Source organism: Grammomys surdaster, unplaced genomic scaffold (assembly GCF_004785775.1).
Source record: "Grammomys surdaster isolate TR1022 unplaced genomic scaffold, NIH_TR_1.0 238, whole genome shotgun sequence".
Lineage (NCBI taxonomy): Eukaryota > Metazoa > Chordata > Mammalia > Rodentia > Muridae > Grammomys > Grammomys surdaster.
The window spans coordinates 3,535,413-3,547,153 of record NW_021604683.1 but is presented as its reverse complement, the minus strand read 5'-3'; the positions used below and the strand labels follow the sequence as shown (position 1 = coordinate 3,547,153).

The following is an 11,741-nucleotide window of genomic DNA, read 5'->3' as shown; positions in this document are numbered from 1 at the left end:
TGATCTCAGTTATCCTATGAGGCCTCAAAAATTCATCCCCCTTGAGGAACCAGAGCCCCTCATGCTGTGGGATTCATAAGATCCAGGAAATTCTCACTGTGCCTCTGCTAGCCACACCCTCCCCCACCCCCCATGATGTGGTCCCTTCAACCCTCCAGGCTGGGCTGCTCTCTGACTCAAAGGTGTCAGAGGTGAGCTAGTGTACAGCATGAACCCCAAGTCTTCTGCGGCAGTGTGGACTACAAGAGTCTAAATTCAAAGACCCCACACATGCAGCCTTAGATATGGGTTCTATAGATTCCCAGTTCACCTCATATGAGGTAGCCTGAGTAGGTTTTTATTTTGTTTAGTTTGGGGTGAATTGGTAAGAAAGAGAGCAGTGAGCTATGTAGATGGGTCCCACTCACAGGAGAATGAATGCAGGACCTCACAGGAAGACTGAAGCACCACAGGAATCCTGCTTTCACCTCAGGGTCACAGGGCTCTATGGTGAGCATTTCCTAGGGTCCAGAAACCCCAGGAGGGCAAGGGCATTGGGAGCCTTGGGGTCGTGATGGAGCCAAATCATGTCCAGGGCCTGGACTGTACATCCCCTCACGGATCTTCCTTGATATCCCTGTATGTTTCTGCCTCTCTGGGATTAGAAGACTGAAGGTAAGACTTCTCATCACAATCCTGTGGTGAGGCCACAGTTCCCCTGAGCATGTCTCTCTAGACCAGCAGGAGTGATGGGAAACCTCTTCGATGTTGTGGAATAGGGTGAGCTGCCTAAAGACTTCTAAGCAAAACAGGCCCCCTGACTCATTGTTTGAGTGCCATCGACCAACGGTTAGGGATGCCTTATCTGGTCTATCTTGCACTTAGGTTGTAGGGAAGACCTGAAGGGCTCCTTTTCTCCTTCCCAAGATGGCACTAGGCAACCTGGACAATCCACAGTGGTGGGATGGGAAAAAGAACATGCTGTGCCCACCTCTATGAGATTCCACTGAGTGAAGGGCAGAACATGGGAGACACCCAAGAAATCATCCTGTGTCGTGGTCCCAGTTGCCTCTCCGCCGTTCCCACCCTCCAGCTGGGTTTCACAGAGCTGGGCCCTGAACCCTCAGCCAAGTTGTCTTGGGCCCTGAAGCTGAGGTCCCTGTTAGGATAGTCCTGAGGACTGTAGAAATGAAAGAAGAACTTAACACACCAAGCCTCCAGTAGGCACAGTTACCACCTCCATGGTATGACTTGCCCATCCCAGCTGAATGAGGATGTCAGGAAGGAGGTATGCCAAAAGGCCAGCATTGTCTTTACCGAACTATCTGCAGGCAAATCCACCTTTAAACACAGAGCCACTGGGCACCTGGAGTGCTGGTGGGAAAGGAACCCCATGCTGGAAGCCCCATGATATTCCTGTGTACAGGAAGGGGATGCAGAGGCCTGGGCTCTGAACCTTGGATGTTCCAGGTCTTCCCTAGAGTCCTAAGGGCATCGAGGATCCCATCTGCCTTGTTTCAATCTGCCCTTCACTGACTGACTAGGTCGCTAGCCCCTATACTGGAACTCTCAGGATGATGCAAGATAACCCTGGTGGGAAAATTCGTGCCAGAACCTGGGAGCCAAGGGGAACACAAGCCCCAGTGATGAAGGCAGCAGATAACACCTGACAGATGCATGTTCTACTATCATGGTGCATTTGTGGCTCCAACCACAAGAAATGCAGAAAACAGTAGAAATCAGGGCAAGTCCACAGTGACATGGAAGAGGACTGCTGTTCTCTTCAGGGTCAGGAAAACTGAATGGCTGGGATGCTCCTGATAGGATATCTCCCCACACACACACACCCAGAAGCCAGAAAAATAAAATAAAGCACCGTATTCTCCCCATTCCCACTCAGCTGGCCTTTTGTTTGCCTGCTTCCAGTGTTGATACATGTTCAAGATGAAGTTCAATTAGGACAGAATGCTTGATCTGAGGCCTTTGAACCAGTGAGCTTTAAAGAACAGAGACTGTGTGGCCCCAGCCCCTCTAATATGTAGACATTATCTCCCCAAAGCTCCCAGTCCTCCCATTCTACCCTATCCCATTGGACTGCATCAACTCAAATGTGAATCTTGGAGACCAGTTCTGCTAGTCATCCTATGTCTGGGATCCCATATCGGACTCTGCGATGTCTGGCTTCTTTTGCTTGTGTGGCCAAGGCTCATCTGCAGTGTTGTGTGCAATAGACTCATTGCTGTTGTGTGCTTGTTGGTTCTTAGTTGTTGTTTCTGTCTGAATAAACCAAGTTGTGGTGTCTCCCCATCAGCGTGTGGCCCTGTCTTCATTTCCAGGTGTCAGTCAAGGTGCTGCTGAGTACCTGTGTTCATCTCTGTGGGCATGTGTTGCCATTTCTCTTTGTGTTAATGTTTCTTTGCTTTCTGTATGCTATGATGTCTTGACATGTTGGGGGTCAATCAGACTCAAGACTACTGTTTCCACAGCTGGCCAATTTCTAGTGTTCAGCTTGCTTGAAGCATACCCACCTTCATGGCTGATGGGCCATCTACAATATTCCTTACAAAACTTACACCAGGGTCATCTACAACTAGAGGCCCTTTTGTAGCCCAGGGCCTGAAGAAGTGTCCAGAATATCACAGGCTGTTTCCTCTATGCACCCTGAGCCCCTCACAGAAGCCCCCATGAGGGTGGGGCCACCTTGTTTCCTTACATCCCTTCCACCTACTGATGGACCTGGTGTCCCCTACTTCCGGGAAGTTGCATAGGATGACATCTTCTCGGTAATAGCAACTGACACCCATCCTGTAGTGCCATCAACTCCCAGGGAGTCCCTTGTCTCCCTGGTAAGCTAAGATGAGGGTCCTTGGGGTCCATCCCACACAGATGATTCATCCTACAGGTTGGAAGTGACCTTACTGTTGCCATAGCTCTTGGGCTCTGGTGCTTTTCCACTAAAAACATCTGAGAGTCCACTGCTTTATACTCTGGGTCTCCTTCCACCCATACAAATTAAGGCACATTCTCACAAAGCCATTAGCTGATCCTGGAATTGTCCTGACCTTTTGGGGAAAAACCTGAGGATCCCTGGTATGTGTCCATTGTGTGCACACAGGTTTTTTAAAAAAAGCTACATGAGAACATTCCTGACTCCTGCTGCTTTATTTTAGTCTCTTCTATTTCAGTCTGTAGGAAAATGCCAGTTGCAACTCCCCAAATTGATTTGCTGCTGACCCACAGCTGGAAGCACACTGCTCAGGACACAATACCAAGGGGAAGGGTAGAATTATCAGGCCCTGGAGTTTGTACTGGGATTTAGATGATTCAAAGCACTTTCCACTTGGATATGCTGTTTACACTTGCTGTTTGCAGGTAGGAGTTTCTATTACTTTAATCCTGCCTGACATTTCATGCTATTTGCCGGCCTCACGGGTGACGTACAGATAGAATGTACAGACCGTCAGCATGCCTACATACACTTTCTTTCTCACTGTAACTGCCTATGTCACCAGTACCCAGAAGCCCCCACTCTCCACTGTGTATCCACTTCTGCATCTAGCTTATGTGGGTTCCATACTATGAGCTGTACTGCTGTGCTTGGCTTTCCTCAGCCTGCTTGGGATTCATCAGTTTACCCTGATGAATAGTTTACCATGATGGTGATGAGATGCCAGTTCTCATGTGCTTACTGTGTGGCTACTACACCATTTATTCACCTATTTTCTTTACGATGGACATGTGGGTGGTCCCAGGTTGTCATTGTATGAGAAGTGTTGCTGTGGAGGGCGTTATGGTGAGCAATCAGCTTTTCATCCTAACACCGGGAGGGAGAGGCATGAGAATGAAGGGTTCAAGGCCACCCTCAACTATATTTTGAGTTTGAGGCCAGACTGAGTGATGTGAGACTTTGTCTTGAACAAACCACTCCCAACAGCAAAAAACGCACCTAGGGCTGGGAGGCAGCTCAGTGGGTAAAGTGTTTGTCGTGTAACCATAAAGACCCGTGTTCAAATCTCCAGCACCCATATAAATGCTGAGAATGCTGACAACTATCTATAACTCTTTAAACATTTTCTGCAATTCCTCTGAGACAAGCAGGCCCCAGGGCTTCCTGGTTAGTCAGTCTAGCCAAACTGTCGAGCTCCAATTTCAGTGAGTAACCATATCTCAAAAAAAATCAGGTGGGAAACAATAGACATCAACTTCCTGCCCCCACAAAACACACACACATACCATCACCACACATACCACACACAGACAGATACCATCACCATACATATACATACACACCATACACACCACAATCACTTCCATCCCACACACAAACCACACACATACACATATACTGTCACCGACACACACACACACACCACCATCCCACACACATACACACACACACCATCACTACACACACACACATCACACACACATACACATATACACACCATCACCAGACATATACACACACACACACTACACACATACACCATCACCACACACAGATATACACACACACCATCACTACACACAGACACACAATCACCACACACACACCATCATCACACACTCACACACCATCAACACACACACACACATGCACACAACATGTACAACCATCACCACACACACACATACACACACACCGTCACCACACACACACACACTAATAAAAATTATAGTAATTTTAAAAATATTATCTACATGTTTCTATTGAGAAAATACACAAGGCTAGAGAAGACTTGAACACCACTGTTGTCTGCTGGCCTGGCTAGTATTTCTAGAACCTTTTCTCAAACAGCAGAAAGCATGCTTATTCTTTTCAAATTTACATGGGACAGTGGCCACGACAGACCACATGCAAGGCCTGAAAGCAAGTGTGACAGAATTCACTACTGGGTTAGCAGTGTATTTTCCTGACTAGTGAAGAATCAACTAGAACACTGTGTCTATGTTTCAGAGAAATTTAGAGAGTATGTCTTTCTATAAGTGAAGCATATTTACATCAGTTTCTGCCACACTAGGGGATTTATTATTTAATATGTTTTAAACCCTCTGCAGGGGAAAGCCTGATCTAATCAGCCACTCTGGACACTTGTTCTTTTGGTTCCTATTCTAGAAGCTGCTCCTTGCTTATGGCAAACACTTGTAAAACAAAGCTTTCCATATTGATTGGAGACACCATTGTGCCTCCACCTCCCGAGAACATGACACCCTGCTGCCTTTGGCACTAGTTCATTATAATAATCTAGAATGGTCTTGTTTTAGACTACTACTGTGTGACTACCTGAGGCAGAGGGAGGTTGCCATCAGTCTGCTCACACCATCCCCGGTCCTTCATAGAGGTCTCCATGAGTACCTGGAAGTGCTGTGGTCCTTAGAATATCCTTTGCCCTCATCCTGGATATGAGATGTGAGTGTTTCCCCCTGCCCCCTGACTGCTGCCTCAGAAGTTTTGTCTGGTAGTTTGAGCTGTAGGTTCCCCCTGGGAAAGATTTCTTAATGAGTGTTTCCACTGTCTTTACCACATGTGACGCTAAAGACATATTTCATAACCCACCTATCAACTCTCATGGCTCTGTCATCGGTCTGAGCTCTGAGATCTTTCTCTGATGTTCCAATCTTCAAAGCCTTGTTACCTCAGGATACCAGTGCTCCAGTTATTACTGCCTCTCTCCTCTAGGCCTCATCACGAGGCTGCTGTCAACAAGTTCCCTATATCTCTCCAGACTCAGGCTCCTGGACACTGCTCTCCTCTGATCCTGCAGCTTACTGATGGCTTTGGCAGTGTTCTCAGGCTCATGTCTCCTGCTGACTTTGTTTCACAATTTCTCTTCCACACACCATCCTTCAAGCTGGCCTCCTCTCATTTATTCCTGTTATTTTGGGCTTCATGTCATTAATATCCTTCTCTGCCTCCGTGGCGCATTGTAAGTTTAAAAAATTAATAGACCAAAGAAAACACAAATTCCTCCTCATCTGATACGGACTTTTCATTTGTCTCAGTGTGTTTGCCTTGGACTTTTCCTTTTCTTTGCATGCCCTAAGCCTGCATAACAATGCTGTTTATGATTGGACGGTGAATGTACATCTCTGTACATGTGTATGTGTGGTTTAGGATGCATATGTGTGTGTGCACAGGTCCAGAAGGAAACTATTCATTGTCTTATAACAGCTTCCTGAGGATCAGTGCCGCGCAACTGTGCAAACACATGCATATATGCAGTGACACATGTACACACAGACATGCGTGCATGCAATCACATGCACAGGGACACTTGTATGTGTGCAGCATTACATACAGAGACATGTGTCCACAGACATGCTCATAGAGACACATGTGTACAGAGATAGACATGTTGTATACAGACATTAATATACACATGTACCTGTGTGTCCACATATGCACAGCTACACACACTGAGTTGTGGTAGACTGTTCCTTTAGTCAGTGTCAGACATCTCTTGTCCCTTGTTAAAACTCTTACCCTTCCCCCAGTGATGTGGGTTCCCTCTTTGTTTCTGGACTTTTCATGCTTAGCTACACCGATGGGAGCAATGGGCCAATTACTTAAGATTTGTTGAAAGAGGAAATAGAAATTCCTGACTCTTAGCACGGCTAGGTTTGGGAATGCAGGTGTCATGAATTCATACAATTCCAGACCCTTGTCTGGCACAGACAAGGTAGGTAAGGTAGGAAGACTCACATGATCTCTTTGAGGATGGTGACAGACCCAGGGCTGAGGTGCTGTCAGAGGACAACCTTGCTTTGAGACACTGAAGACAAGCACCAAAGATACCAGGTCTTAAAGTGACATCCCCATGCCAAACACAGAGGCTGAGGAGAGTGGAGGTGATCCAGACTCCTTGGACTGGGGATAAGATGGGCCAGAACAGAAGCAAAAAAGACTGAAAGAGACAGTAGGGTTGAAGTGAGGGCCCTGTTCTGAGGGAGAGATAGTCAGGAACAGAATCCTGGGAAGAGCCTGGCAGACATGATAGCACATACAAAGGCCCAGGAATAGCCATAGCAGACATTCTGCTGTGCTATACAACTGGCAGGAGGTCTGGATTTCACCCTTAGAATGACAAGGATTCCTTAGAAATGAACGTTGTGCCCAGGTTCGTGTCTTAGTGGGGTGAAGACAAGCAGCGAATGACTCTGCTGCCTTGGGTGAAGGATGAAAAGTCAGCACAGCATCCAGGCTGAGTCCTGGTGAGGTCCAGAAGAAGGAGCCTGGGCTTTGAGGAGGTCCGAGAACCTTGTAAAGTTCTGAGTGAGATGATGGTGTGAGTGGTGGGAGACAGCTCCCAGCAGTGATCAGACACCTCACATAGGCTGATGAGCAAGAAGTTTATCTGAACCTAGACCTGCTACAAAGAAAGGGCTTAAGGAGGAGCGCCACCCTCCTCCCTTCCAACTCCTGCCACCTCAGGGTCTTCCTCTGGGTTTCCTCCTCTGCCCCTCCAGCACACAGTTGTTCTTAGTGTTGGATGGTGGTGCTGGTGAAGGACAAGGCGATCTGAAGTGGCAGAGGGAAGGTCCTGGCATGAGAGAAGGGCAGACACCACTGGACTGCGGTCTAGGAAACCTCGGCCCAACCTCCTGGCACACTGAGCTCAGGCTTCCCTAAAGTGAAAGAAGCTGAGGTCTCCACTCTCCGGCTTTTGTTGTGACAGGAAACAGCAGAACCTTGAGTTGTTCTCTGGTCTCAGGAGCAGGGACAAGGCTGAACTCACACAGGGCTCTAGCTTGTTCATAGGTGGCTCCTTACTCCTAACACTCACTTTCCGTCACACACCCCTGAGCCTGTGCCTGTTAAGTCTGCTCCCATATGCCTCCAGCTCCATCATCTACTTGAGGATGTTGTTATGCCTACCTGTGCTACCTGTGCTACTTGAACCCACCTGTGCTCACTCTGCTCACCTGTGCCACCTGAACTCACCTGTACCATCTGAACACACCTGTGCCACCTGTGCCAATCTGCACTTGTGTTCACAGAGCTCACCTGGGTTTATCTGTACTCATACCCGACCTGTGTTCATTATACCCTATCTCACACTTGCACCTAGAAACACCTCCTCAGGCAGGTTTGCTCAGCACATCCTGTGAAAGAGGAGAGGTCATCTGGTGCTGCACCCTGTCCACCTACTTTAGGGAAGTCTATCACTCACACTCAGAACCTCCAGAGTGCTCTATCTCAGACCTCAGGTGCTCTCACCTGGCCAGGTGTTCACTGGAATGCATACCTGAGGTCCAGTCTCTGTAAGCACCCCCCCCCCCATTATAGGGGCTTCTCCCAGATCCGTGACCACCCACACTCCTGTAGCTCAGACCTCTCCTCCACCTGTGACTCCTCACACTTGCGGGCCCAACCAGGGTCTGCAGGACAACCAGCTTCACAAGTACCAGCTGCATCCCACTCTTGAGGGCAGGGTCTCTTCCCAGATGGAGACAGCACCATCTTCCACTCTCTCACTGTTTGGCCCATGCAGATCTCCTCCCCTCCAGCTATCCCTCTTTATTGCCCCATGGCTGGAACCATGATAGAAATTTACCTGTTCACTCCAGGGGTTCTGGGGTCTGTACCTCCTGCAGTCCAGGGTTGCTTGTGTGGCTAATAGCCACAGGCTCACCTGAGAGGAAAGGGGACATTCCAGGACTGGGGAATGTAGCAGCTTCAGCTTCTTCTTCTCTGACCTGTCTGTCAGAGGAAGGGCTGGGTCCTCTTGGGATGAGCATGAAGCTCAACCCTTGGCTGAAGGCTAAGTACTCATGACACCAGCACATCAGGTCTTTGAGCCCCAAGCAAGTACCTTAGTATGGGTTTAGCAGCCAGAGTAGAAACTTTACAAGTTCTAAATGAGGTATTCATTAAGACATCTCTTAAATGATGTAATGGGGTAAAGGGGCTTACAAGGAGGAACATGTACACACACACACACAAACATGCGCACGTGTACGTGCATGTGCGTGTGCGTGTGCATGTGTGTGTGTGCAGGGAATCAGCCACTGTCTACCTCTAGAATCCCCTCCAAGAGCAGGAAGCCTGATACCTTGGTCCTCAGGGTGGAGGATATGTCCCCAGTCTCCAGGAAGTAGAGCCTCGTTGTGTAATCCAGGATCTATAGATCTGGGTCTGCCTAGCTTGGCTGTCTCTGCCATGAAGGGCATTGGGGGACGGGCATTCTCATGGAGGAAGGAATTCAGCTTCAGCACATGCGCTGGGGAAGGAGACATCAGATGGGGCCCAGCCTCACCAATAAGGATGAGGCCGGGCAGGGTGGGTTTCACTCACTCCGTATGGCTGACTCGCAGGCCTGGCTCACCAGCTGGAAGATGGTGGCAAGGGACTGTGGCTCTCCCTAGAAGGAGGATACGATTTGGGGACCCATGTCAGGTGCCACAAGGGAGTCCCAATCTCCAGGTTATGGGCCTCACTCACCTTCTCTCCTCGTTCCCCTTTGGATCCTGGTAGACCCTGTAGCAGGAGGTAGGGGAAAAGCTGTCAGCGTAGAGGCAAGGAGCTGCAGGCATGGCAACATGTGGCAGGCTTGACTCCACACAGGCTGATGTGGTGCCAAAGCTTCAACCCAACTACCAAGTTCCAGAAGTGTATTGTGCCCTCAGCGCCAGCCCAGAATGAGCAAGGGAAGCTGGACATTCATGGCAAAGACAGTCCCAAGTGGAGCTGGGAATGATCTGCGAAGAATCCATCCCCAGCTGCATTTTGTGCTGGGGAGTATGGGCAGAACTCCCAAACAGCTGAAACACTGTCTAGAGAACAGACCCTTCCTTGGCCCAGAGGCAGCCTGAGTCAGGAAAGCCACATCATCCTGCTTCTCCTTCCGCTATACCCATACTGTAAAGCCCACTTCAGGGGCTCTAAGCTGCTGAAACCCTATTCCTCTTGACTGAAGATTAAGGTGACCTTCCAGGGAGCTGGATCTCCATAAGTCAACTGTTGCCTCCTTCCAATTCTGTGCCCCATGGATGCCACAGGAAGCTCTGAACAGGCAAATCTTCAGCCAGGGAGCCCCTGAACCTGAGCCTGTACAGTCTCTGTTGCTTGGTTGCCTTGCTAGAGGTGTGTGGGAGGGTGTACTTACTGTGGGACCCACAGCTCCTGGGGGTCCTCGCTCCCCATTGGTGCCCCTGGCCCCTGCCAAGCCCTGGAACCCCTGAAAAATGCAGATAACAGAGTTTGAGCCGCAAGGAGTCTATTCCCATGTCCTGGCTTGATATCCACAGTCCCAATTCCCAGCAAGGTTAATTCTAGCTACTCTCAGGCCTTGCCCTCCTCCCTAGGATGCTCCAAGTCCTGTTCCCAAACCAGTGTCTATAGAAGACCATTAATCTTCATCCAGCACCCAGGGCATACCCTCCCATACTCCCCCACCACCCAGGACAAAACCCTACTTATGTTCAGCACCCAGTCTCACTCTGCATCCAAGGTAAACTATCCCCCCCTCACCCAGCACTGGAACGCTCCCTGCTAGGCTCTGGGTACTCTGGCAGAAACAATGGGATTCCCCCAGACCCAGAGGGTAGTCCTTGCAGCATATCCTGGTGATTCTCAGCTGCTGGCCTGGGGCACCCTCTCAAAGGCTCACTGGGTAAGAACTCACAGTGAAGACCCTCTGGGATTGAGGAAAGAAAGTCTCAGGATGAGGAAACCCCAGCCTTCCTGCAGATCATAGGCTGCCTTTGATTCTCCAGCTGCTGGAGAGTCTGACAGCCTGTTTAGATACCTAAGAGGCCCAGTTGGGAACCCTGGCACCCCTGCACTGTAGATTTAGGGTGCAGATATGATTGGGCCTGCACAAGGACTCCTTTCCATAGAAACCTGTTCCAGGAGCAAGGGCCTTTTCTGGGGTAGAGTAGGGATACTCCACTGTACAGACATTCGGATGCCCAGCAGAGCGCTGTGGAAGGCCGCAGTGGGAACAATTCCCTCCTCTACAGTGGTCTAGCAGGTACTGTTCAGTGCCTTTCTCCCAAACCATCTGCCCAGTTCCAGGGAGCTTTGGGGATTCGGGTCAGAGCCTACCCTGGGGCCAGGTGGTCCAGGTAAGCCGGCAGGTCCCTCCAGTCCTCTCATTCCCTGGTGAACAGAGAAGGGGAAAACTGAGATGAGGGCTTATATCATCCCACACTTTCTACAGTGACCACCCCAATATCCCCTGACAGACTCTTCTCATTGGCATTCTCTTCTACCAACTTGATGCCCTTTGGATCCAGGCTAGTACTACCCCAAGAAGGTGACCTACCCTGGTAAGGTGAGATGTACAGCTTGCCCCAGCTCTGATTAGTGTAGCTGCCTCCCTTCATCCCACCTCAGGGTGACAGCATTTACCTTCAGTGTGAGCTGAGATAGCTTACTTCCTAGCCAGGCCTTAGGAAGTAAGAGAAATGAAGCCTCGGGTGGAGAAGGAAGCCTCTCCACTTCCTCAATCCCTGTCTCCTCTGTCTCCATGATTCTACCTGGGCCCACTCTCTTCCACTCACCACCCACTGGGCCTGGAGCCAATACCTTTGGTCCCTGAAGGCCAGTTTTCCCAGGGATGCCTTGCTGGCCAGAGAGGCCCTGTGAGGGAATAGAGATAGTCCACGAGGCAGAGCCAATGTCATAGGCAAAGGAGGGTCCTGCCTATGTCCTCACCCTGCCATGGCCCTGCCACATTACCTGCAAGCCTGGGAGTCCGTGGTCCCCCTTCTCCCCTTTGGCTCCTGGTGGCCCCTGGAGGGGAAGGTGGACTGAGAGG

General features: G+C 49.7%; 1 protein-coding gene across 1 annotated transcript in view; it reads right to left on the bottom strand.

The window, feature by feature from the left end:
* Nucleotides 1–7,310: 7,310 nt before the first annotated feature.
* The window catches only part of Col20a1 (collagen type XX alpha 1 chain), a 30,707-nt gene continuing 26,276 nt past the window's right edge, over nucleotides 7,311–11,741 (bottom strand). The window contains exons 29-37 of the mRNA XM_028774012.1: nucleotides 11,663–11,716; nucleotides 11,510–11,563; nucleotides 11,027–11,080; nucleotides 10,086–10,157; nucleotides 9,422–9,457; nucleotides 9,275–9,341; nucleotides 9,033–9,200; nucleotides 8,535–8,612; nucleotides 7,311–7,520 (exon numbers count right to left, since the gene is read on the bottom strand). Of these exons, the coding sequence (XP_028629845.1) occupies nucleotides 8,539–8,612; nucleotides 9,033–9,200; nucleotides 9,275–9,341; nucleotides 9,422–9,457; nucleotides 10,086–10,157; nucleotides 11,027–11,080; nucleotides 11,510–11,563; nucleotides 11,663–11,716 (579 nt within the window). The 3' untranslated portion in view covers nucleotides 7,311–7,520; nucleotides 8,535–8,538. The remainder of the gene's footprint in view (nucleotides 7,521–8,534; nucleotides 8,613–9,032; nucleotides 9,201–9,274; nucleotides 9,342–9,421; nucleotides 9,458–10,085; nucleotides 10,158–11,026; nucleotides 11,081–11,509; nucleotides 11,564–11,662; nucleotides 11,717–11,741) is intronic.